General features: G+C 39.7%; 1 protein-coding gene across 4 annotated transcripts; it reads left to right on the forward strand.

The window, feature by feature from the left end:
- Positions 1-23,370: 23,370 nt before the first annotated feature.
- Positions 23,371-27,497, forward strand: LOC148012044 (pentatricopeptide repeat-containing protein At5g27110-like). Of its 4 annotated transcripts, XR_015689091.1 has the most exons (4): positions 23,371-25,865; positions 25,989-26,172; positions 26,384-26,432; positions 26,585-27,497. XR_015689091.1 is itself a non-coding variant. In XM_087669438.1 (2 exons), the coding sequence occupies exons 1-2, from the start codon at positions 23,518-23,520 to the stop codon at positions 26,026-26,028; spliced, it is 2,388 nt and encodes a 795-aa protein (XP_087525564.1). In that variant the 5' UTR covers positions 23,371-23,517; the 3' UTR covers positions 26,029-27,497. The 4 variants fall into 4 exon arrangements, 1 of the variants encoding a protein (XP_087525564.1); XR_015689089.1 differs by having other exon boundaries at positions 25,989-26,432; XR_015689090.1 differs by having other exon boundaries at positions 26,384-27,497.
- The last annotated feature ends 217 nt before the right edge of the window (positions 27,498-27,714 follow it).

Here is a 27,714-nt window from a genome sequence, read left to right on the forward strand (position 1 = left end):
GCTTTGTGGTATGGTTCATCTGTTGTTGTTGCCAATAATTAGTCTTCAAATCATGTATCTACTACTATTCCACAACAAACTACTACTATGTTTGAACCTATAGGTGATGTATCTCTGAGTGTTTCTCCTTGCACTGGGAGGTTATAAATCATGCATCACTATCCACTAACACTGCTATGTTAATGAGGGGGAGAAATAAAGTAGAAGGCAAAGGAAAATAGAAAGTTCTTGATAATGCTTTTGGGATGTTGACTTTTGAATATGATTCAGTTGACATCTTGAATAGTGAACTTGAAATTCCATATGTTTATACCCCTAGAGTTAGGCAGAATAGATATGTACCACCTCATTAAAGAGGGGAATCAAGCAATACACCTCAATTGAGAAGGTCAAATAGGGTGAGATACCTTATTGACAGGCTTACACATACCTCATGAAAGAGAGGAATCAAGCAATGCACCTCACTCGAGAAGGTCACATAGGGTGAGATACCTTGTTAACAAGCTTACATATAGTGGATTTTCAGCAAAGCATTATGCATATATGACAAAAGTCATGGAACACAGAGAGCTTGCTTCATTTAGTAAAGCTATCATGGACAAAAATTGGTGTGAGGCAATGGATGAGGAGATGAATGCACTAGCTGAAAATAAGACTTGGGAATTAGTAGCATTGCTTCATGGTTAGTAGTCAATATGCTATAAAATGGATTTATAAGGTTAAGTGTAAGTTTGATGGCAACATTGAAAGATATGAAGCTAGGATAGTGGCAAAAGGATATGCACAATAGTATGGCCTAGATCATGAAGAGATATTCAGCCCTGTTGCTAGAATGGCAACCATTAGGATAGTTATTGCATTGGTTGTATCAAAGGGCTAGAAATTATAGCAAATGGATGTTAAGAATGCATTTTTGAATGGAGATTTGGCAGAAGAGGTGTTTATGGATCAGCTGGAAGGCTATGTGCACCCTTAGTATTCACACTATGTATGCAAACTAAAAAAGGCACTTTATGGGCTAAAACAAGCTCCAAGGGCTTGGCATGCACAAATTAGTACTTGCAAAGTCTTGGATTAGCAGTTGGAAAGGCTGATCATAGTCTATTTACTAAGCAAATAGGTTCAAGTATTGTGGTTAGTAGTCATCTATGTATATGATCTAATCATTATAGGGGATGATACCACTGTGATACAGAACGTTATGGCCATGTTGAAAACTAAATTTGATATGAAGAATTTGGGAGAATTGAAGTTCTTTTTAGGCATTGAGGTTGTGAATTCAGCTCATGGACTTTGGCTAATACAAGGATAGGATGCATTTGAGATATTGAATAAATATGGTATAACTAACTAGAAACCTTTGGATACTCCATTGGATTAGAATACCAAGTTGAATGTTAACACTGGAGCTAAAATTTGAAATGTTACTATGTATAAGCAGATGGCAAGAAGTCTCATCTACTACCTTACCATAACTAGGCTTGATCTCAATTACTCAATTGGACTTATTAGTCAGTTCATGTAGAAGCCTAGAAAACCTCACTTGGATGCAGTGAGAAGAATTAGGTGCTATGCCAAGGCAACAATAGACTATGGACTCTTCTATGAGTATGATAAGCACTTAAAGCTCATGGAGTATACTCATGTAGATTGGGCAAGTTGTCCGTATGATAGAAGGTCTACTAGTGGATATGCCTTCAACCTTGGCAATGGTATGATCGGCTGGAGTAGTAAGAAGCAACCAACAATTGCACTCTCTAGTACCAAGGTAGAGTATAGAGGTGCCTCATTAGCAACTTGTGTGATTGCTTGGTTGCTGAAGTCATTGACAGATTTGAGTATGCAAATAGATGCTCCCCTGACATTGCATTTGACAATATGAGTAGTGTACTTCTGACTATGAATCTTGTATATCATGCGAGAACAAAACACATCAAGGTATACTATCACTTTATACGAGAGATGGTACTTGCAGGGAAGATAGATCTCTTGCATATCACAATCAAAGACCAAGTAGTTGATATCTTTACCAAGTCATTAGGTAAAGATAAGTTCACTGCTTTAGAGAGTTGCTTGGAGTACAGTGTATGTCTTGAGCTTGAGTGGGAGTGTTGAGAATCAAGCTCTATTGACTCTCTAGTAAAGCTATAGTCAAGCTATACAGCATGTGTGATACAATAAGTGAGTCAATGATGCAATCATAGTTAGTTAGTAAGGCAAATGAGACTTATCCCTCTTTTACTATTATAGACTAAGTATGTGATAGATAATAATGAAGATGGAAGAATGAAGACTATGAGAGAGCACATAGTGAACGACTCAACCATAGTTAGTTAGTAAGGTCAGTTAGACCTATCTCTCTTCTACTATTGTAGACTAAGTATGTAATAGATAATAATGAAGATGGAAGAATGAAGACTGTGAGAGAGCACATTGTTCTTTGCTCTAGCTCCAACCCTTTATCTCATTTTCTCTCCTGACCTTTGACAGTATAGGCAAGGTGAACAACACATATATTGTTTGTGCATCTTCTTTAGCACTACTAATCCAATGCAATCAAATCTTTCATGCTAAAGTTTGCTTGTGCCCACTCTAATGGTGGCTATAAGAGCATTAGCTCACATAGGCTGTTCCTTATTTCTCATTTGCGAATAGGCTTGACAACATTATCAAGAATTTTTGTACCTATTTGGATGAATCTTACTTTATGGCCAAAATCAATTATGGAAGTATCTAACAATATATTTATCTTAATATCTAGAACATACAATACATTTGGAAGATTTTTAATTTTATCATTTGCAGCAACAAATAAAATATTAACCATGTCCTCAACAAGGCATTTTTGCATTGTTGACAAGTGTTAGTTTATAAGTTCTTGTAGAGGTTACATAAAACTTTATAACACTTTTTGTTGGTTAAGTGATGGAAGGTACCACTATATAGCTCCCATGAGCTAGCAGTAGATGCTTCTTGCACTAAGGAATGCACTTCCTTAATAATAGCCATGGAAAACTCTAGCTTTTCTTCAGTCATATTTGTTATATTCTTTCCTTTACTTTTCAAGACAATATTCTTTTAATTTGCCTTCTTAACATGAAAATATGCAATTTATGTCCATTATTCTTGTGACTAATCCATCAAAATTTGGTGTACAAATTTGAAGTAATTGCCAAGCTGGCTTCTTGCTAGCCTTTGATCCCAACACTAGCTATCTAGTCATGCAAATTCTCTACCAACACTAGCTATCTAGTCATGCAAATTCTCTACCAATAACATTGTTCCTAGAAGCTCATTAAAATCAAGGATAGTTGTAATTTTAGGCTTCCATATTGTAGCTTCCTTTCATTGAAAATTGTGAACAAATCCTCAATTTTTGAATCATCAATATTGGAACGTGGCTTTTTGATGCAATAATCACTCCTCTTCACTATTCAAGCCCTTTCCTATTGTATTTTTCAATTTGTAGAGCCCTTTAGGCTCTGGTACCATGTAAAAGTTACATTGCATGCATAATAGAATTTAAGCAAAGGATAGAGAGTACATAATGAATTAGAGAAGAGATTAAATTTCTCTAGTTTGTAAACAAAGTGATACAATGATGGCTTTGTCCACTCGTGCACTTTCGTAGTGAAGCTTAGATAGTGATCCAAATACATTTTAAGTGAAGACCTTCAATCTTTGGCTAGATGAACTCCCATTGAATAGAAGGATAGATTATCATGGTTTTGAGAGGGTCTCCTTTTTATGGCTTGCTCTAGAGATACCCACTTGATCACTGTCATTTGTTTGTACAAGTAATTCATTTTTAACCATATTTCCCAACAAGTAACATTCAAATACTTTATGTGGGCTATCATGGCCGATGTGCATGAGAGAAACAAAAATGATCTCATGTAGGTATTTGGCCTTTCCCAATGTGCTTGAACCTTTGCCAACTTCACTTTCCCATCTACGAAAAGCTTTCGGGGGGCTGAAGCATGGTCTATGACCTCAGTCACAAAAAACCGAGCTTGCTAGGGCTTCCTATGCTCATCTCGTGTTGGAATTTTTGTGTTTTCGCATGATCATGAGCTCAAGGATATAGTTATGGAGAATGATATCTTAGAGTCCTCACGATTGTAAGAGAAAATGTGTGTGTGTGTGTGTGTGTGTGTGCAGAGAGAGAAAAGAGAGCAAGACACAAACTAGATGCAAAGTAGAAACATAATCTTGTCGATAGAGAATAATTAAATATAGAGTGTTTTTGCAATGCCAAATACAATCGCTTTTATAGGCTTAGATAAGTTACTTGCTTACATCATAGGTGTCACTAAATTGATTGCTTATTACACATTCTCTATTTAATAAATTTATGTTAATAAAATAATGACTCACTTTTCTTTAAGTGTTGATGATGATCTAGCACAATCATGCGACCATTTAGAGACCAGTATTCCTAGTGCATCACTTAATGGGGTAATCAGAGCACTGTGACGGGGATATCTGGTACATGTAGTACAAGTTATGAAGGGGGAAAAAAGTGTCTACCAAGTGTAAGAGTGTATACAAGAACCTAGGAGTTACACATAAATGAAGATGGATTGAGTTCTAAGAAGAGAAAGTGCATTAGCATTGTGTTTATGTATTTATGTGTGCATCCGAGAATGCCTGCAAACATTTACTTGTGTGTAATAAGCGTTGCATTCATTTGGGGTCATCCTCCCCCTTACAAGTCAAGGTTTAAGGTCTTTTCTTTCATTAAGAAAGATGAGAGAGGTAATTCTCTCACTAAGAAAGACGAGAGACATGATCCTCTAGAAGTGAGGAGAGAAGTGATTTTCTCTTTCTAAGGTCTAACATGACACAAGCTTTTGTGTGGAATTCGATCTTAAGGTTGAGGCCCAATGCAAACTAATGAACTCTCCTTATCTATGGCTCAAGGTGGTTGCATGGCCACAAGTTAAGAGTACATTTTAAAAAGCTATTTTTCTTAAAATAGACATGGTAAACCCATTTTTAAAATATCTCACGATAGAAAGATGATCTCTAAAAATGGCCCACAAAGGTTATTAGAAACATTAAGATCTACAACTTTGGTGTTGGATGTTTTTTCATCCAAGCAATGCACAGAGAGATATCTTGAAATTGGTACTGCACAAGCAGGTCCTGGAATAGCCACATCTTGCATGAAGATCAACCTTTCCAATCTTGGCACTGAAGTCTCTCTCCAAGAAGAGAAGCTCTTGAAAGCCTATAACTGAGGAGGCTCTCCTTGGGTGTGGGAGAGGTGAAGGAAGCATCACTTTGCATGCATCCAAGAGGAGAAGAGAAGGTGCAAGTGCTATGGAAGCTCTGCTGAAATCAAGTTTCAAGAGGAGAAGAGAAGGTGCAAGTGCTGTGGAAGCTCTGCTGAAATCAAGCTCCAAGAGGAGAGCCCTACACATATTGTGTAGGAGAGAAGGAGACTCAAGAAGGGTCAAAATGTGCCAACTTTCAAGTTGTGCAAGTGTTAGCCAGTTGTATACCATGCAAGGAACCATGATCTTGTTTCCAATATCTACAAGTAAGAACTGGTTTATGTGTAACAGAGGAGCTTGCTCCTTGTCAATAATATAACTCCACAAGGGGGGGACTAGCCCATCTTCCAGTCCCTAATGTGTTGTCAATCTCTCTCTCTCTACATCTTTCTTTCCTCTCATCTATTCTCTCTCTATGCCAGCATAATATTCACCATATATATTTTAAGTATATAAGAAAGTTGAGCATGTATTTCGGATCTTATAACAGTGGTATTAGAGCAGGTCTCTTTGCTTTTCTCAAAGTAAAGGCGATCCTTGCAAGAAGAAGGTAAAGATGACAATTGATGAAGTGCCTACAAGTGAGCGATTACAGGCTCAATTGACAGAGTATCATAGCTTGTTGGAGATTCCCAAAGTACGTCAGTTGATTGACAGCTTAAGGGCAAGGGAAGAAGCTACTTATGAAGGACCAAATCCTCCAAAAGATGGTGATATTGGAGGAAACACCATTGTACCAATTGATGGTGAAGGTGCAAAGCATCCAATTGCTGAGAAGCCTCCTAGAAAGAAGAAGGAATTTCGGGTCAAGAAGAGTAAAAAGACATCACCTCGAGTGCGGTGGATAAGGAGGGAGTCATCTCCCTCAGTAACCAGCTACTCCCTTGATTACTCAAGTTCCTTCTCCTCCTCCTCATCTTCTAGTTTCTACTCTCTTGGTTCTAAGTCTTGTTCAATCCGCAAATGGACAAAGAGGGACCATAAGAGGAGCAAAATTAAGAAGACTAAGACTTTCAAGTCTGGGGATAAGGACATAAAGTTTGACTCTTACTTTGGTAAGAGAGATCTTGCTAAGGTGTTAGCCTTTGTTAGGCAATTTGAAGTTGCTTTTTCTCATGGTAATTTCTCAAAAAAGTTCAAGCTTAGGCATGTAGGCATGCACTTGAAAGACACCGCTAGCAATTGGTGGTTGACTCTCATTTTGGAGGGAAGGAAACCTACGACTTGGGAAAAGTTCAAGAAGAAGTTTTATGCTCAGTTCTTGCCTCCTAATTTTGAGAATGATGTCAAGAAGGAGTGGGATTGGCTAGGCCAAAAAGAGCATGAGAAGGTCACTAGTTATGTGGACAAGTTTTGGTCTACTCTTCTCGAGGTTACTCCTTTCATGGAGATCAGCGATGAAGAGAAGAAAAGGAAGTTTGAAGCTGGCCTACTCCCTCATTTACACAGAACCATGAAGGTGTATCCACATGGAACCTTATCTTGCATGATGGAGTCTGCCATCATAGTTGAAAGTTTGCATACACCTAGTACATCTCGAAAGTTGGAGATGAGTTCTTATAGAGCTAGACAAGAGCAACTCTATGATCAACCAAGAGACATGACTAATCGAAGAAGACCTATCTCTACCCATGACCAATATTCAAAGCTAGAGGGTAACAAGAAGAAGTGCAAGTATCTCTCACCCTCTGAGATACAAAAGTACAAAGAGGAATGAAGGTGCTTTCTTTGTGGTGAGTTAGGGCATATGAAGCCTGATTGTCCTCACAAAAGGAAGGAAGCAAATGTGATTAAAGATCCTCCTCTGTAAGAAGCTGGGAATAACAAATTAGTGTTAATAACATTGATATTATGCCATGTCACACTGACATTGGTATAAAAGGAGAGAAGATGTAAATTTTCACATCTTTCAGACACAATAATACAATTACAAACTCTCTCTCCCTTCTTGCTCACAGCTTTTATGGCTTCCCCTTCTTTCCTATCTTTCTCTCTCTAAATCTAGTCTTTCTCTCTCCTCGTCACTCTTCTTCTCTCTCTTCCTGCAGTCTTTCTCTCTCTTCTGCAGTCTTCTCTCTCCTCTTTCTCTCTCCCTAGTTCTCTCTTTGACAAGTGGTATCAGAGCTTGAGTCTTTGATCCATTCTTTTCTTCCATTTTCAGTCCCATTTTCCTATTTCAAAATCAATTTCAGACAAAAATGGTACAAGATAGTGACTAGTGGAGTGCTGCAGGACATCTACAGTTAGTAAGAGACTACATCTGGAGATATCCAAGGTTAGATATGGCGGATAATGGCTTAAATGAGAGGATGTCATCAAATTTTATGCAAAATTGGAGGTAATTAGGGTAAAGGATGGTTAACCGGGCTTAGTTTTGGAACAAACTGTGGTTACTTTGAAAAGAGGGAGTTCTCTTTCCCCTTTCCTGGAGTTTCCTACAGGTTTCATGGAAGTTCAGCACCAAGATCAGTTCATTCCTCTCAAACCCCTGATCTTCTTGGCTAAGAATCACCTGGAGTAGCTTCCCCTGATCATGAGCTTCAGAATGAGCACAAGGTTGCTCAACCTTGGCTCAGCCAGGCAGCCAGGAACAGCCCCGAAAATTGCGGCGCAATTTTCGGGCTGATTCCAGCCTACTCCTTGCTCAGCCTACTCTTCCCTTCAGCTCTAGTACTCTCTCTGATCTTTTGGCAAGTATAAAGCTTCAGCAAAATGGAGATATTCATCCTTCTTCAAGGTTCTTCAACCCTTCCTAAACCCTAGGTGAACAGTCCATGGCAGCCATGAAAGCTTCAGTCCGACCTTCCAATTTTCAACAATTTCTTGAATATTCTTCATCCTTTTAGCCCGTGGGATCATCTCAGCAAGGATTCTTCAACAAATTGCAAGGATTAAGCACAAAATGGTTAAAGATTGAAGATCAAGAGCTTCTATGGAGCAGAAATTTGGGGGAAACGGGTCTAATGCTTCAATTTCAAGCATTTGAGGCTCCAAGATTGTTCCTAAGTCCTGGATAAACAAGCCTTGTGGATTATTTTACAAACATTGGACAACCGGGGGCTCTATCAAGCATATGAGATTGATCAAGTCATCCTCAGCCATGTCAAAGGTACTCTTCTTCAATTCTTAATCTCTCTCATTAATCCAATTGCTGAGCTTAATCCATTTGATTGAGAGATTAAAGAATTGAACAATATTCATCAAATTCTCAGCCAACCTTTGCTTGAATCCATCTATTCATGAATGCAATGCTTGATTTATGCATATTAGTCCCAATCAGTGAATTAGAGGCTTCAATCTGAAATTTCAGCATAATACTTGAATCCCATTGTTGACTGAATTCATTGATTGATGAATTTGTTTACTCTAATCCAATTGATTGGCTAAATTTCTTTTGCCCAAGTTGAAATATTGTAAAAGGGTAAGTACTAGCAATCAGTGAGTCACTGAATTGCATTGGTAAGACCCTTCTCCTATCCCAAATTTTCAAAATCTCCTTCAATTGCATCTCATGAAAGGCTGAATGAATATTTCAGAAATGCATATCATGCTGATTGCTTAGAACACTAGCCTCTGCCATGTTGATATTCCCACCGAGGAAAAAGGTGGATGCCGGGGGAGATAGTGGGACAAAAGAGAGGTGACCTTTCCTCACTATTGAAGATCCCGAAGGGGTGCAACCAACCGACCCAAGGGAAACTTTGCCCACCTCATTGTAGGGAGCCTGTGTAGGGAACTTTGCCTACCTCTGTGTAGGGAGCCTGTCATGCCGTTTTATCCCTCACATAGGTACAATGAGTGGAGAATTGAAGATTGAAGACTTTCCAAGGGCTCAAGTACCTACAGGACCAAAACAGGGTAAAACAAGGAATTTACAGGTCACTTATAGAGTACTTATAGGAGGTTACAGGTACACCATTCATTACTGAAGCACAGGTGCAAGTACCACAAGGTACCCACAGGTCCTATATACCCTTTTGCAGGGTTTGGTAGCCATTTGGGGTTACTATCTTGCATTACAGGGTCAAAACAGGGTTCTTACAAGTCTAGACAGGGTGCAGGACTAGACAGTTCAGACTCTGAAATCTAGCTACAGAATTTTCTATCCTAAACATGTTATAGCGTGCTATAGCTCATCTTGAAGAGGGCATTCTTAGCTTCGAATTTCACAAAAAAGTTCTGAAATCGAGCTCCCTAGCAAAAGTTATAGCCGTTTTTCTGACAGGGGGTACTCCAGGACTGCACTAATATGGCAGGACATAAAGGCAAAAATAAGGTCCAGGAAGATTATGCTCAGCAAATCAGGGATTCCATAATGGATAGTACACTTTAAGAGAACCCTGAAGAGCTTCAACAACAAGGAGAAGTCAGCATACTCAATAATACTTTGTGTGCTCATGAACAAAGACATAGGGAACGACATGAGGCCATCTTGTCAAGAATGGAGCAGATGGTTCTATCTACTGATCAAACCAATGTTTCTATTGATAAGTTGGTGGAATCCAATGAACAACTCATGGCAAAAATTTCTAAATTCATGCAATTACAAATGGCATCAAGATAAGCTAATGATAAGGCTTGTTCAAAGAGTGGCCCTTCAGTCCCACTTCAGCCATCTAACCAAAATGGTCATGGAAATGGGATTATTGGAAGAAGAGGCATTCCAAATAGTCAGTATGAAGTAGGAGAAGCTTCACAGAGGCATGATGACTATTTGGGCAATTTGAATGGGGCCAACACTCAAGCTTTTGGACTGCATACTCAAAATTCTAGGGGTCTACCAACAAGAAGATTACATAGTAATTCTCAGCCACCTATTGGAAGATTTCCGTCTCAATTTGGAGGCTCCATACTTGGTAATCCTGATCAGCCAATTTTGGGACAGCAACCCTTTCATGAAAGGGAGTTTAAGGACAAAATTGTTTTAGCCAAATTTAATGGCCAATCATCTTCACCATCTGATTTAGAGGAATGGACCTCTAAGATGGAGTCCTACTTTGATATATACCCTAAAACTGATTATATGAAGATTCACTTTGCTTCCTTGCATCTAGAAGGATTTGCCCATACTTGGTGGAGGTATATCAAGAAAGAAAATATAATTGTAGAGAATTGGGAAGCTTTCAAGGCACTCATGGCTAAAGTCTTTGTTTCGCCTCTTGAGAAGGAGAAGTTAGCACGAAGATGGTATGGTTTGGAACAAAGGGGCATGAGTGTAAGAGAGTATACAAACCAATTCCTCAACTTGACCATGTATGTGGAAAGCATCAGTGGGATGAGGCTAAGCTTCACAAGTTTATGTATGGTTTGGAGCCATCATTATCAGCTAATGTTATGGCACAAAATCCTACTTCACTTTTTAAGGCTATTGAGCTTGCACAGCACTATGGAAGAAAGTATAGAAAAGAATCTTCATTTTAGCCTGGTTTTGGACAGCCAAGGACTGTTTTAAAGCAGGGACAAGTTGGTAACACTTATGGCAGTAATCATGTGCCTAATGGGAGCTTACGGGTACCAACTTATCCTCCATTTAATGCTTCTAGGCCTCAAAGTAATTTCAGGACAGCAAACAGTCCAAAAGTTGATTTCAAACAGGGGGACATCAAGCCTAAGTCCATTTCAGCCAATACAAATCCTAAATCTATTCCCATGGATCTTTACAAGGAAAGGAAGGACAAAGGCTTATGTTTCAAGTGTGGGGAAAAGTATACACCTGATCATGCTTCAAAGTGTGTATACAAGAATGTCAAACCTAAGCTTCAGAGTATGTTGGTTTTTGAGGATTTTGAAAATGACATAGATGAAGCTAATGCAGTGGCACTTAATGCTGAAAATGAAGATATTGAGGAGGAAGTTGGGCATGAGTATTTTTATGATCCAGCCGACTCTTTTCCTTTTGATCCAGGTGAAAGTGTTCCATTTGACCCAGGTGGATCTTGTGATGAGTCGCTTGTTGCCACTAATTGTTCTATCTCTATGGATGCTTGGACGAGATCTAAGAGTCCTAATACTCTTCGTATGAAGGGAAGCATATGTGGAAAGCTAGTGTTCATCTTGATAGACAGTGACAGTACTCATAGTTTCGTGAATAAGTACATCATGGATAAGTTAAATTGTGTTCCCACAGACTTACAACAGTCTATTAGAGTTCAAGTAGCTAATGGTGAAGAAGAAGTCAACACACAAATTTGCCCACAAGTTTCTTTACAGTTGGCTGAAAATTTTAAAGCCAAGGTAAACCTGATCACTCTGGAAATGGGGCCTATAGATATTGTACTTAGTTGTGATTGGTTGATGACATTAGGCAAGATCAGTATGGATTTCTCACAGTTATATATGGAGTTTATCTCCAATGGACAACTTATTCATTTATAGGGGATTCCTAGTAGATCAGATTTTCAGCTTATCACCATTCAACAACTCAAAAGAGAGTACAAGAAGCACTCACAAATATTTGTTTTGCATTTGAATAAAGAAACACAGGATCAGTCCAATAATTTAGCAAACCATCCAGCCTTGACAGCTCTTCTTGAGGAGTATAGAGATTTGTTTGAAGTACCTACTTCATTGCCTCCTAAGAGAGCAGTGGATCACCCCATTGATTTGGAGCCCAACTCAAAGACAATCAATAAGCCACCTTACAGATTATCAAAGTGTGAATGTGAGGAAGTAGCCAAGCAAATCAAAGAACTTCTTGAAATGGGATTCATTGAACCAAGTTCTTCATCTTACGCATCTCCGGTCCTATTAGTAAAAAAGAAAGATGGATCTTTCAGAATGTGTATTGACTACAGGGATCTCAATAAGATCACAGTGATGAAGAACAGGTATCCTATACCCAGGATTGATGATTTGCTTGATGAGCTTAAGGGGGTTCAATTCTTTATGAAGATTGATTTGAGATCAGGGTATCATCAAATTCGCATGCGAGAGGGTGATGAAGTCAAGACTGCTTTCAGGACTGATCGTGGGCTCTATCATTTCTTGGTGATGCCATTTGGGCTTACAAACGCTCCAGCTACCTTTCAAAGCTTGATGAATAAGATCTTGCAACCTTTCCTCTTTCAGTTTGTCTTGGTGTTCTTTGATGACATCTTGATCTATAGCAAGACTTTACAGGATCACGTGGCACATATGAGGAGGGTTTTTTATGTATTGAGACATCATAGACTTTTTGCTAAGGAGAAGAAGTGCTCTTTCATACAGACTGAAGTGGAATACTTGGGACATATTGTCATTGAAAAAGGAATACAGGCTGATCCCAAGAAGGTGCAATGCATAAGAGATTGGCCAACGCCTACTACTACTACCTCTCTTAGAGGATTCCTTGGTCTATCTTCATTCTATCGCTGATTTATAAAGCATTATGCAGCAATTGCAGCTCCTTTGACTGACAGGTTGAAGAAGGAGGCTTTCTTTTGGGATGCTCTTGCAGATAGCAGCTTCAACCAGTTAAAGGAACTCCTTACTTCTGCTCCTATCTTAGTATGCCCGGATTTCTCCAAAGAGTTTACTATACAGTGTTATGCTAATGGCCGTGGCATTGGGGCTGCTTTGCTTCAGGAGCATGGAGTAATTGCATTTGAGAGCCGTAAGCTTACAGATAAGGAAATGGCCATGAATGTTTATGACCAGGAGATGTTGGCTATCCTGCATGCAATCAAGAAGTGGCACCATTACTTATATGGCAGCCGATTCAGAGTACATAGTGATCACAAGGTACTCAAGTATTTCCTTACTCAGTCAAATCTCACTCCAAAGCAATGTCGTTGGGTAGCTACATTATAGAATTATGATTTTGACATCACTCATACCAAGGGCAAAGATAACATAGTGGCTGATTCTCTCTCTCTCGTATGTGGGCCTGCAAAGTTTCAGCTATGACAGAATTACATAATGATTGGATTGAAGAACTACAGGAGGCCTATCTTTTAGATGAGGAATTCAGCCAAATCTTTCAGAAATTACAGCAAGGTCTTATGGAAGAAAACTCGCATTACTAGCTTAAAAATGGTCTTATTTGGTGGAAAGGCAAGATTGTTATTCCCTCTACTTCTTCTTTTAAGCGGAAAATTATGGAGGAGCTACATTCTTTGCCTCTAGCTGGACACTCAGGAGTTTTCAAGACCTATGACAGGATCAACAAAAGCTTTTATTGGAAAGGACTGTGGAAAGATGTCAAGGACTTTGTTATGAAGTGTATACCTTGTCAGCAAAATAAGGACAGCACCCATAAGCCAGGAAGTTTGTTACAGCCATTGCCTATTCCTACGGGTAAATGGACACATATTACTATGGATTTCACTACTGGCTTACCTATTACCAAGAAGGGGTGGAATAGTATTTATGTGGTGGTAGACAGACTCACCAAGGCAGCTCATTTTATTCCAACCAAGATTCAGTATACTGCTTCTCAAGTGGCCAACCAGTTTATGGAGCATATTTTTAGACTACATGAATTACCACAGGTGATTGTCCATGATAGAGACTCAAAGTTTATGAGTAACTTTTGGCAGGCAGTATTTACATCTATGGGCACTAAATTGGCTTCATCTACGGCTTATCATCCTCAAACTGATGGACAGGCAGAGAGAGTTAATAAATGGTTGGAGACTTATCTTCGCCATTTTTGCTATGATGTCCAAACCTCATGGAATTCTTGGTAACATTTGGCTGAGTTTACTTATAACAATTCCACTCATGCAAGCATAGGAGTTTCACCCTTTGAGGCTTTGTATGGTTATAAGGTGCCCTTACCCGTAGTCATCTTTAATGAAAAGATCAATCCTCATGGGAAGGAGGAGTTGGAAAGAATGCAGACCCTTCTTCAGCAATGCAAGGTGAATCTAAGGAAGGCTCAAGATCAAATGAAGATGTATGCTGATGAGAAGAGGAGGCCTTTAGAGTTCCAAGAAGGAGAGCTGGTTTTGTTGAAGGTGCCCGAATCCAAGTATTCTACATTAAAAGATGGATCTAGTAATAAGCTTGCCCATAGGTTTTATGGCCCTTACAGGATCCTCAAGCGAATTGGAGATTTGGCATACAAACTAGAGCTTCCCTCTTCTACAAAGATTTATAACGTCTTCCATGTTAGTCAACTCAAGCCCTATTATGGTGATCCAGTGGATATAGTTGATGAGCTGCCACCCATTGATGAAGATGATCTTATTCAGTACATCCCAGAGGCTGTTATAGGTGAGCGTGAAAAGAAGCTTCGATCACGTTCTATTGTGGAATATTTGATAAAATGGAGAGGTTTACCATATGAAGAGGCTTCTTGGAGACCTGATTCTATATTGGATGAGTATCCATACTTGAGGGAGATATTGATGGTGGCTGAAGCCTATTGCTTATGGAGCTAGTAATGATGCAGACTGGTTCAGGACAGCACATTGTTTTAAAACAGTTTTTATCGTACCTAATTTTCAGAGTTAAGCTATCTATATAGTCTTAAAGTACTCTTCAAGAGCTTCGTTTTGATATATGGTATGTCTCATTTGGACACTCCTACCAAAAGTTATAGTAGATTTGGTCCAGTAGTTTATTGAGCAAGCTGTCTACTTTGTTTTGGGATTATCTGTTGAAGACTTTATGGCTTCATTTGCTTCTGAAGTATTTCAAATCATGTATATAGCTGGGGCTTACTTCCATTCTTCAAATTCAGCTCATGTAGTGGTCATCTTTCATTCATTTCCCATCTGTAAAGCTGTAAAACAGAGTAGTACTCTGTTCTATCCATATTCTTTCTAGTTGTTTCTAGGTTTGTTTTTTAGGACAAAAACTTTTGGAAAGGGATGGATTGTAAGAAGCTGGGAATAATAAATTAGTGATAATAACATTGATATTATGCCATGTCACACTGGCATAGGTATAAAAGGAGAGAAGATGTAAATTTTCACATCTTTTTAACACAATAATACAATTACAGACTCTCTCTCCCTTCTTGCTCACAGCTTCTATGGCTTCCCCTTCTTTCTTGTCTTTCTCTCTCTAAATCTAGTCTTTCTCTCTCCTCATCACTCTTCTTCTCTCTCTTCCTGTAGTATTTCTCTCTCTTCTGCAGTCTTCTCTCTCCTCTTTCTCTCTCCCTAGTTCTCTCTCTGACATCCTCCGCCATCCTCAAATTCTATTCCGAATGTGCAAGCTAACACTCATTCAAATGAGAAGAATAGACAACTCTTAAAGGGTTAGGGGACATTCAACAATCAACGAGTTTTGATACTCTTTGATCCAGGGTCAGATAATTTTGTGTCAGCAGATATTGCTGAAAGGCTACAAATTCCACCGGATTGATTGAAAACACCAATTGGATCCGGTTTGGCATTTGAAGGACTTACAACCAATTCTACTCCTATCCAAGGGAAGTTGAATCTTAGAATTGGGGATTACCGCAACCAAGAATCTTTTCTACTTGCACCCATTGGTAACTGTGGGCTGTGTGCCAATGGTTAGTCATGTTAGCATTTCTAAAGAAATGAAGAAAGCTATTTTTGCATACATAATTTTTGTGAGGGAGTCAAAAGAAGCTAATGATTCAAGGGCACTTGATGCCTCTAATGAACACACAATACCAACTAATGCTTCTAAGTCGTCTCAGACTTTAAAAGAACCCCTCTCTTTAATTGATCAATCCAGACATGATTTTCTTAAACAATATTAAGATTGTTTTTGTGATTCATTCTCCCAAGCAGTTCACCACCTAACCAATCGCCTTACCGAGTAAGTGCAAGTCAACAAGAGTAGATCCTAAAACAAGTAAACAAACTATTGGAAAAAGGGTTAGTTCAACCTAGCTCTTCTCCATACTGCTCTCCAGTCTTACTTGTTCGAAAGAAAGATGGTTCTTTTTGTATGTGCATAGACTACACATCTTTGAACAAGATCACAATCAAGAATCATTTTCCTATCCCAAGGATAGATGATATCTTGGATAAGTTGTAAGGGGCTAGTATCTTTAGTCGCATTGATCTCAAGAGCGGCTATCACCAGGTACGGATAGCACCTGAAGATGTTCATAAGACATCGTTTCGTACAACGTTTGGACTATACGAGTTCTTAGTCATGCCATTTGATTTGACTAATGCACCCGCCACATTCAATCGAATGATGGAGAGAATTTTTAGACCTCACTCAAAGTTCACATGTGTCTTCTTTGATGACATTCTAATATTTTCACGATCTGAAGAGGAGCATAGAAAACATCTATCTATTGTTTTTCAAGAGCTTTGCAAGCATAGACTACATGTCAATTCTAGGAAGAGAATTTTTCTTTTCGAAAATTCATTACTTGGGCCATATTGTTTCTCACAATCTGGTGAGAATGGATCCTGAGAAGATTCGAGCCATTGTTGATTGGCCTACACCTACTTCTGTATATGAAGTTAGAAGTTTCTTGGGCCTATGTTCATATTAAAGGAGGTTTATAAGAGGTTTTGCATATGTTGCATCTCCTCTACATGACCTTACTAAGAAGCAAATGCCTTTTCGTTGGGGATCAAGGCAACTACAAGCCTTTGAAAGAATTAAGTTTCTTGTGACTCAAGAACCATTTCTCATAGTTCCAAATCTTAAAAACCTTTTGAAGTTCACTGCGATACTTTTGGGGATTGCATTGGAGCTGTGCTTAACCAAAGGCATCATGCAGTAGAAATTGAGAGCCGACACTTCAAGGACCATGAGCTGCATGCTCCAGTATATGAGAAAGAGCTTATGGCAGTGGTACATGCTCTTCAAGTATGGAAACACTATTTACTTGGTGCAAATTTTGTTATTAAAACAAATCACCAAAGTCTAAGATACTTCCTCACTTAGAAGAAGCTCTCAGAGAAACAGATGTGATGGGCAAATTTCTTATCTATGTTTCATTTCCAAATCCTTCACACATCTGGAACTAAGAATGTGATAGTAGATGCTCTATAACGACGACCTCGAGTGAATGCAATCATAATTGTTTACCATAACGAGTTCATGGATTTACCCAAAATGTATGCAACTGATTCCGACTTCTCAACCATATGGGATTAGGTCAGTCGATTACACCTTACTCAATGGTTATTTGCATCATCATCAAGCAATTTGTGTAGCATTACCATTGCGACACAAGGTAATGGATGAAGCACATGCATCTCCATATGCTAGACATAGGGGTATTCTACCCACTACTAAAGCATTGGAAATATATTTCTTTTGGCCCACTCTTAGAGCTGACATTGAAAGATATGTTCGTGAGTGCAAGATATGCCAAAAAGTAAAGTATGACAGGCATAAACCACCTAGTCTACTGAAGCCATTACCTATTCCCAATGAGCCTTGGGAAAGTATAGCCATGGACTTTATCATGGAGCTTCCTCGCACACAAGTAGGCAACCATGCAATCGGACTATCATTGATAGATTTAGTAAGCAAGCTCACTTTATACCTGTGCGAAAGACAATCAAAGCTGATCATATGGCTAAGCTATTTCTTACTCATATTTTCAAGCATCATGGCATGCCTAAGTCCATTATAAGTGATCGAGATCCCCGCATGACCAGCCTTTTTTTGTAAGCTCTCTTCAAGAACCTCGGGACTCGGTTAAAGTTTTCATCCTCAAACAGATAGGCAAAGTGAAAGTGCTAATTCTACTGTTCTTGACCTTTTGAAATCCTATGTCTCTAATAATCAAAGAGAATGGGAAAAGTATTTGCCTTTAGTAGAAATTGCATACAATAATATGGTGCACTCTAGTACTGGTAAGGCACCCTTTGAGAACATCTATGGTATATAAGAAAGTTGAGTGTGTATCTCGGATCTTATAACAATAGGTGGCCTCATTGTCACATGGAGTAGGTCCAACTAATCCTCACATGGGTGGATTTGTACCTTCTCACATGGGCTAAGTTTGTTTCCCCTTTCTCATAGAATAGAGGAGGATTCACATGACCATGTTAGAGGGGCATATTTCAATACCCTCCCTAGCTCGAATAACAAGCAAGATATGGATAACATAGGATAGGATATACAAATGGGATGAATGGGCTAGGTGGTACTCACTCTGAGAAGGCAAAAACATATGGAACTCAAAATAGCAACTCTAGGATTGTAGGGTTCAAGCACGCATCGTAACCATAAAGACCAGAAATACTAGAAAGAAACTTCTAGAGCTTAAATAACAAGTCCATAATTACTAGGAAAGAAACATTTGGAACTCAAATAATAAATTCAATATTACAACATATCGAAAAGAAAAACCTAGCCACTACGATGATTAAATCTATCAATGGTTTTTTAATGAAGAAATTCTTTGTTGGAGACTTTGGTTGAAGACCCTAATGATAAACAAACTTCTTATTTATTGTTTCTCTTGAAGGAGTGGTCCAAAATAGGTAAAGTTTATAGCCATCCCTTGCTTCTAGCTTATGAACTCAATCTTCTCTTGGCTATATTGACTCCAAGTTCTTTTCTTCCAAAGGCTATTGTTGATGTTTGGAGCATATTTCTTGTGCCATTGATATTGAAAAGAAGCACAATACCAGAGTCAAAAGATACTTAATTGCAAAGTGGCTTAAGGTGTGAAACACAACTCAAGTAAAATCAACCTTAATGTGAACAACACGGGCTTTAGTATGATAAAGGGATAGAGCCCTTAATGTGAATGGGGCTTTGAAAGATTAAGGTTGTTGATGTTTGAAAAATATTATAAGCTAAAAAGCTTATATAATCATAGAAATAGTGTCGGTTTCATTGCATTGATTATGTTGGTGGATATTGTTGATTGTGGAGAATTTCTAGAAAACACCTAATCAATCTCATTGAATGCTAAGTTTTTAGTATAGTTTGCTGAGCAAGGTTCCAAATAATGATATCCCAACAATTAAGAAAAGTGACTTAGGAAAAGGTCATCATAACAAAAGTTGTGAGGATTTTCTTTAAGCACACATTTCAATGATAAAAGATCGGTTCAAATCACAAAGCTACCCTTGCATTTCTCAAATTTGACACATACTAAGATCCCTAAGGCCACAATTTCAATCAAGTGCCATTGGTGCTTACTAAAGGATATAAAGTGATTCCATGATTTATACTCCTCTCAATGCAATACACTCAACATCAAAGTTAGCAATAGGTGAACCATCTAAACACACAATGATTCACATATACATGCAAAAATTATAATTCAAAAGTTATGGGAAGATTTACTTTCATCACACGATTTAAAGGACAACAATGGATTGATGTCCTATACTTTTTTAAAGTCTTAAAAAAGACCTTGAAGGCTTCATCTTTGCTAGCAAAGGCTTTAAGAAAAGTTTAGAATATCAGAATGACAAGGTGCATGCTGCATGAATGATGTATGCTGCAGGAAGAGATGTCCTGAATCCCATATGCATAGTAAGGAGAGTGGAACAACTCAACTTCTATAAAGTATTGTACTTTACTATCACTTTTATAATGATGAATACAATATCATGATGCTTTCCTCTTTCAGTTAGTGACATTGTCATTGTCAGTCTAATACACAAGATTGTCTTTATGAGTCCAAGCTTCCATCTTGGAACCTAATTCACTTGTGTAACAATTGTCTACTCATTGTCCATGACACCGTGAATTTAGTGTTCACCTTCCAACCTCCATAGCTCCTGCCATGCTCTAGATCCAATTTTCACATGGTATTAGAGCTTAGCTGAGCATGTCATAACTCTCCTCTCTACTCTCTCAGTCCCTCTTAACCCCAGGTTAGCTCAAATCTAGGTTATGGTTCCATTTCTCACTTCCATCTCCACTTAACCTTATGGCAGCCATAGCCAAAACAACACCTACTTGACTTTGAGCTTTTGGATCTCTCAAAACAGAGCATATCTCTTCAAGCTCTCTTCTGGAGATCTCTCTCTTGACTCCTTGGGTAAATTTCTATCACTTCAAACACTCACATTGCCCCGGCTATAGCTCAACATTGACAAAATTTGAGCTTGCTCTGCTGAAACTGCGCCTATTGATGTTCGTACAGCTTGCTCCTCTTGCACGTAGCGCGATACTTCTATCACCATAGGGCAAGTGAAGCTCCACCTCCAAGCTTTCTCTAGCTCAGAAGGTTCCCTAAATGATCTCCTGTATGAATTGAAATCTGAGAAAAACCAGTCGGGTACAGAAGCCCTAACTGTGGACTCCATAGCCACTCAAGCTTCAAGCTCATCTTTCCTACATTTTCTCACTCCAGCCACTTGAATCAAGCTCCTACCACTAAGATCTGAAGTTTCCAACAAGTCAAACCTCAAGAAGAAGATTTGGAGTAACCCACTTGAATTCAAGTAGTCCACTTGAAGATTAAGAAGACCACTTGAAATCATGCAACATCAAGCCTGGAATCAAGCTAGTATCTTTTGATACTATTTTGCTTGTGTCTCTTGACACATTAAAGTACAACTCTATTGCTGGTTGATTTGTTGTTGATCAAAAATGGCATATCTCGAACAAATAGCAAAGTTCAATGGAGAAGGATGCCATGCGTGGAAGGAAACGACCATATACCACCTCATGAGAAAAGACCTTAGGGATCTCTGTGAAGATGATGAAGGTGATGTAGATGGCGGGAAAGAAGATTCAAAAAGTGGGATCCTTGCAGTAGCTCCACCAAAAACCAAAGAATGGAAGAAGATCAATAACAAGGCACTAGGCATCATTGCTTGGGGACTAAGTGATGATGTGCTACATCATATCTCTTGCATCATAGATGCTAGAATTGCTTGGGAGGAACTTAACAGAATTTTTGGTACACCCAAGCAAAGAATTCAAAGGTAAAATTACTCATGCAGTTTTATAAACTAGATATAAGAGATAATGCTTCCATGACCATACACATTGACAAGTTCAAGAGCCTAAAAACCCAGCTTGCAACTCTTAAGAAGAATATTGATGAAGACAAAGCAATAGCTGTACTGCTTGCAAGTGTAAATAAGGATCCATATGAGAATCTTGTGTCCACCCTAACCAAGTCTCTCACTTAAAGATATTGAGCACTCACTACTTGATGGAGAAAGAAAAGTTAAAAGCAAGGATGCAAAGGAACACACAGCCAAGAATAGTCTCTTGTACACCAAGGGCACTTATGGAGCAAAAGGCCATGGTCGAGGACTCAACACCAACAACAATAAGGATCGGATCATATGTCATTACTGTGGCAAGATTGGCCATATAGCTAGTGAATGATTCCACAAGAAAAGAACATAGCAGATGCAAAATGATCACCACCAGAACCAGTTCATGAATGAAGAAGAAGAAGATGCTTTTGCTACCATCAACAACTCTAACAGATTGTTCTAAAGAAATTTCATTGTATCTTTCATATGTTTTTTCCATAGTGGATCTCTATTTTTCCCTTAGTGGATTTGCTTTGTAAAAACCCTTGCCAAAGATGTAAAGTTTCAAGCTTTAAATTGACTAGGCTACCTATGAGCTAGTCTCCCGGGCCATGTCACCATGTAGGGGAGGCAAAAGCCAGTAAGTGTAAAGACTCATCATTTGAGGGGGGGTGTTGAGAAATGACAAATGATGTATGTTCTAGGAAGAGATGTCCTGAATCCCATATGCACAGTGAGGAGAGTGGAACAACCCAACTTCTATAAAGCATTGTACTTGACTCTCACTTTTCATAATGATGAATACAATATCATGATGCTTTTCTCTTTCATTAGTGTCATTGTCATTGTTAGTTTAATACACAAGATTGTCTTAATGAGTCCAGGCTTCCATCTTGGAACCTAATTCACTTGTGTAACAGTAGTCTACTCATTGTCCATGACAACATGAATTTAGTGTTCACCTTCCAAACTCCATAGCTTCCATGCTCTAGATCCAACATTTTCACATATATTAATTATCACATTATTAAAAAACAATGGATTTAAATCAATATTGACAAATACCTATGTTCCTTTAGTGTGTGATTGCCTTAGCTTTTGGCCAACACAATAGTTTCCATAGCTCTTATCAACATGTAAAGTTCCTTATTTTGGGCCTAAAGAAAGCACACATTTCTTTCTCTCTCTCTGTCTCTCTCAACCTTGGGCTTTTACTTCTCTCCTTCCTTTTTGCCTACTTGGTTAGCTATAACCCCATTGCCCCCTCAATTGCTTGCCTAGCTTCTCTCTACATCGGATGCTACCCAACACCTCCATGTAGCATCCATCTACCTACCTACCTTCAACTTTTTGTTCCTCCGTTTGCATGTTGTGAGAGGGAGGAAGAGAGAGCTGCATTGCAAAGAGAAAGCCTTGTTGGGGAGACCCTTGATCAAACATTGATTGCATGAAAATCATTGGGGGGGAACCCTAACCAAATACTGATTGCATGAGAATCCCCCCCCCCCCGCCCGCCCCCCTCAAAATGAAGCTACCATTCTGGTTGGGACACTTATTGCCACTCTCGTCCCCACTACAAGACCACACACACACACACACACACACACACGGGGTTTGGCAAGCTTGTGAGAAGGTGGGAGAGGTCAACAAGCGGATGAGAAGGTGGAAATGACACACACATAGAGAGAGAGAGCACTAATTGTGGAGAGAGAGAGAGAGAGAGAGAGAGAGAGAGAGAGAGAGAGAGAGAGAGAGAGAGAGAGAGAGAGATGGTTTGCCGGCACAAGGAAGAGAGAGACAATAGGCTTTCAAACTCAATAGGAAAGTGTTGGAGGTTTGGGAGGTTTTATAGAGGTCTGTAAGGAAGCCTCTTGAACCCTATCTAAAACAATGTAATAGATAAGTGGTATCTGAATTGGTAGGATAACCGTTTGAGAATTTGTAGGTCAATAGTTCAAATCCTACAATTTGGGCGATTGCGGTGTCTTTACCCTCGTCAATGTAGAGATTGGGATGAAGTGCAATCAAACTTTTCAAAATTGACACAAAAAGAAAAAGAGTGCACATGGACCATCATAATAGCATGCCTTTGTAGGCAAAGCGTGCAATGATAATCAAGAAGACACGTGAACATAGTGACAAATATTTTTGGTTCAATAAACTTTGATTAAAAATTTGAGAGGAATTTTTGAATCAAATTAATACAGTTAAATTTTTCAAAAAACTTTAAACCTCTCTTTTGCATGGACATTGCACCCACAATAAGCATTGGAAGATCACAGAGAGGAACAGAGATTGACACAGAGTGACAGAGGAACAGAGCACAGCCAACATAGAATACTCTTACGATGAAATCTGATGAAACGCCTGATATCCACTTCAAAGATGGCGTCCGACCATAGATGCTAAGGCAGTTCTTGACGCAACAAGACGGCGAAGTACCAATTCAAGTTGCCTTTTCCATATCCAGACTCAATGCAACCCATGAAAGAAAGCAATTCCGAGACCTGCACCTGTGCAGGGCTCTGCATCCAAAAAAAGCAACTGCACGCATGGCTGGTCGGTGCATCAAGAATGAAGTGGAGGATGGGCAAGAAGACAATGATGGCTGGGAGGTCTTAGCAGTAAGGAAGGGCTTTGCTTCACTTGCAGAGCCGGAATTGGGCACATGCTCAAGTCAACAACTTTCAATCATTAAACAGGGTGGGAATATGCTGAGGGATCTGCCCTTATCCTATCTGTATAGTCATCATAGTGTGGATGCTTGGGCTGCATTCATCCAAGAGCAAGTCGCTTGCCGGAATTTCGAGCAGGCTCTGGATGCACATCGAAGAATGCATGATGCCTTCGTACAACCTACAAATATCATAATTCAATCCCTGCTTAAAGCTTGTGCTGAATTGAGATGTAGTGAAATGGGTCAAGAACTGCATACTGAGATTGCTCGCATGGGCTTTGAAAAAGACCTCTTTGTGGGTAGTGTGTTGGTCGATATGTATGCTAAATGTGGACTGCTTGCAGAAGCTCAAGATGTATTCAAGAACTTGCTGAGACGGGATGTGGTTTTATGGACTACGCTGATTGCAGGGTATGCTGAACATAATCTTGGTGAACAGGCACTGGACTGTTTCCAACAAATGCAATCTGAGGGTGTAATTCCGAATGCTGTGACATTTCTTTGTGTTCTCAAGGCATGCTGCACTCAGAGCATTAGCAGCTGCCAACAACTGCACATTGAGATTGCCAAGGAGGGATTTGAAAATGATGCTGCTGTTGCCAGTGCATTGCTGGATACATATGCTAAGTTTGGCTGGCTTGTTGAAGCACGTGACGTGTTTGATGAAGCACCTGTACGGAGTGTAGTTACATGGACTGCACTTCTTGCAGAATATGCTAAACATGGGTTTGGTGAAGAAGCATTGAAATGTTTTGATGAGATGCATTTGCAGGGTGTTCGTCCCGATGCTGTCACATTTAGCTGCGCACTAAAAGCTTGTAACAGTTTAGGAGTAGGCAGGGTTCATGAATTACATACGCAGATTGTCAAAGAAGGGTTTGAAGGGGACACATCAATTGGTCATAGTTTAATTGATTCGTACATCAATTGTATGTGTCTTAGAGAAGCGCAGGATGTGTTTGATAAATTAAACGAGCAAAATGTGATATCATGGACGACACTTATCATGGGTTATATGGAACAAGGACTTTGTGATGAAGCATTGAGCTGTTTGGAGCAGATGCAGCTGAAGGGAGTATCCCCAAATGCTGTTACTTATGTTTGCATTTTGAAAGGACTTGGCAGCATAGATGCCATCAACAAGGGACAGGAAATACATGCTAAGATTGCTAGAGATGGATTCGAAGGCAATGCCCCTGTTGGGAATACTTTGGTTGCTATGTATGTAAAGTGTGGTGCATTTGCAGAAGCATGGGATGTGTTTGATGACCTTCAGGTTCGAGATGCAGTGTCGTGGAATTCACTTATTGCAGGGTATGTTGATCACGGTCTCAGTGAAGAGGCACTCAACAGTTTGGGACAGATGGAGTCAGAGGGTGTTGCTGTAGATTCTATTACATGTGTCTCTGGCTTGAAAGCATGTAGCAGCTTGGGAGCTGCAATTAGGGGTCAACAGTTACATGCCAAAGTCATCAAAAAGGCATTTGAAAAGCTACATATGATTGGCACAGCTGTTGTTGACATGTATGCAAAATGTGGTTTACTTATAGAAGCACAGGAAGTATTTGATAAAATTCAGAAGCGAGATGTTGTACCATTTAATGCCCTGATTGATGGATATGCCTGCCAGGGTGAGATTGAACTAGTTTTCCATCTGTTGAATAGAATGATAGATGAAGGTATACAGCCAGATAGGATCACATTTGTTAGTGTTCTTAATGCTTGCAGTCATGCAGGACTTCTGGATCTGTGTTTCCAGTATTTTGAGGTTTTCAGCAAAGAGTACAACATCTCTCCGACAGCTCAGCACCAAAATTGCATGGCAGATGCCTTAGGTCGAGCTGGCTGTTTTGATGGGCTTTTGGCACTACTGGAGAGAGCACCCTCGCAGCCTAATGTTGTAATGTGGGTCACTGTTTTAGGTGCGTGCTGTAAGTCTGGTAATAAAGAGCTTGGCAGACATGCATTTGAAAGTGCAGGAAGGCTGGATGAGAAACACTCGTCACCTTACTTGTTGATGTTAAACATGACTTCAGATGCTTACTTACAGGAGGATGACGGGACTGGTTCAAGGTAAGGAAGTCAACTTAAGAAATTCATGAAAGAATCCCCCAATGCCTTTCTTCATGTCTTGTGCAAAGGGGTCATTTTGAGGCTATTTGCTGACCTTGCTTGGTTTTGAAATTGCAAAAGCAGATCTCTCCGTTGGATGTTCATCTATATCTACAGGATCTAGTAACTCTGCTTTGAGCAGTCACTCTCAGAATAAAAATGAGCAGTACTGTAGGGAGCATGGAGAAAAACTGGAGCAGGAGCTGCAGGAACTCAGATGGTAGCAAGCAAGATCACATTGCCACTACACTTTCACCAACAGCAGCAGGCACAGCATGAATCCTCTGTTCTCTGTGCATCACATTATAATTCTCTAACTAGTTTGTAAATGTAGGCACAAAGTGTAGTGCTCTTTTGTGCTAATGGCTGCACACTGCTCTTGCTCTCAGGGGACTTTAAGGTTTTCAAGACTTTTTCAAATGTAGGCACAACGTTTACTGCTGTTTGTGCTAATATCTGCACCTTTCTCTTATTCTCAGGGAACTTGACACTGTCTCACTCATCAGTACTCACCCTCAACTAGACCAGGTACATTCAGTTGTCTTAGAAGTAATGCTACCTCTGTTTGCAATCTATGGTTTTCCATGCAAATGTATGCCCATTTGTTTTGCACCGTAGTTTCTGGTAGCATGACAGGTTTCTGTTATTCATGTATAATCCCTATGCTTTTGTCATGATAGGGGTTCACTTTTGACAGTATTATAGCTCTGAAATTTCTGCACGCCCTGCTGCCACACTAGTTTTTCAAGAGAGTAGTCCCAACCTGACCTATCAGACACAGCATTGCCCTTTTGTGATCATTCTGCGAGCCTCTTCTATGAAACTAGGTTTTGCAAGGAAAGCAAAGTGAGGACAAACAACACGACTAACAAATGAACTTAGAGAGAGAATGAAGTGAAGATGCACTCAATGAATGAACAAAGTATGGGATGCTCAAGGAGCTGAGAGATGTCCACTCAGACCTCTGTCTCTTAAGGGAGTGGGCTGAGGGATGCAGGAGTGTTTTGTACTCCAATGGATGCCAAACACAAGCAGGCGGCTACCACTTGAAGCAGATAGGCTGCTCCTTGATGATGACCAGCAGCAGTAGCAATGTGTGCACAGGGCTGAGTTTTGGGGCACACCTCCAAGGCAGTTGAAAATGCTGCTGTCCAGTGTTCACACTGGGTACAGCATTTCGGAGCAGCAGAGGATGAACATGAGGGCAGCAGCAGCAGTCGCCTCACTCTGGGGGACTGTGTTAACCCCAAGCTAAGAAGGCGGAAGGATGAATGAAAAAGCAGAAAGAAGATGGAAAAGGAGCAAAGACACGCAGGCGGTCTCCAAAGCTAAGCCGGGGCCAAAAGCATAGCTTTAAATAAAAGGCGCCTCAAAAACTCCAAAAACTCTTGTAAAAGAGCGCCAGGCTCCCTCCTGTGCCACCTGTAAAAGAATAGTCGAATATAGGCCTAGGGCATGAAGCAAAAAGAGGGAATTAGAAAAAGGGACCTTGCCACAATGGCCGGTCATGTAAAAAAGGATGGGTGCCCATGGGGTTTTAGGATTTGTATATATAAAGTTCAAAAAGTGAATGGAAGCTTATTCTTTGGTGTGTGCCCAACAAGAGCTCTTCTCTTCTTCTCTTCTTCTCCTCTTCTTGCTTATGTGTGCTCTTAAGAGGAAGTGATTGTGAGTGTGAGGGAGTGAGTGAGTGGGAGTGAGGGATCAAGGGGGTGAAGCTTTTCACCATCTCCTCTTCTTTTCTCTTCTCTTTCTTTCTTTTGCGCGTGCGGCTATGGCGGTTGGAGCTTGGAGATGGAGGAGGCTTGAG

The sequence above is a fragment of the Lygodium microphyllum genome, chromosome 27 (genome assembly GCF_053477565.2).
Source record: "Lygodium microphyllum isolate KBCC chromosome 27, Lygodium_microphyllum_v1.1.10, whole genome shotgun sequence".
Lineage (NCBI taxonomy): Eukaryota > Viridiplantae > Streptophyta > Polypodiopsida > Schizaeales > Lygodiaceae > Lygodium > Lygodium microphyllum.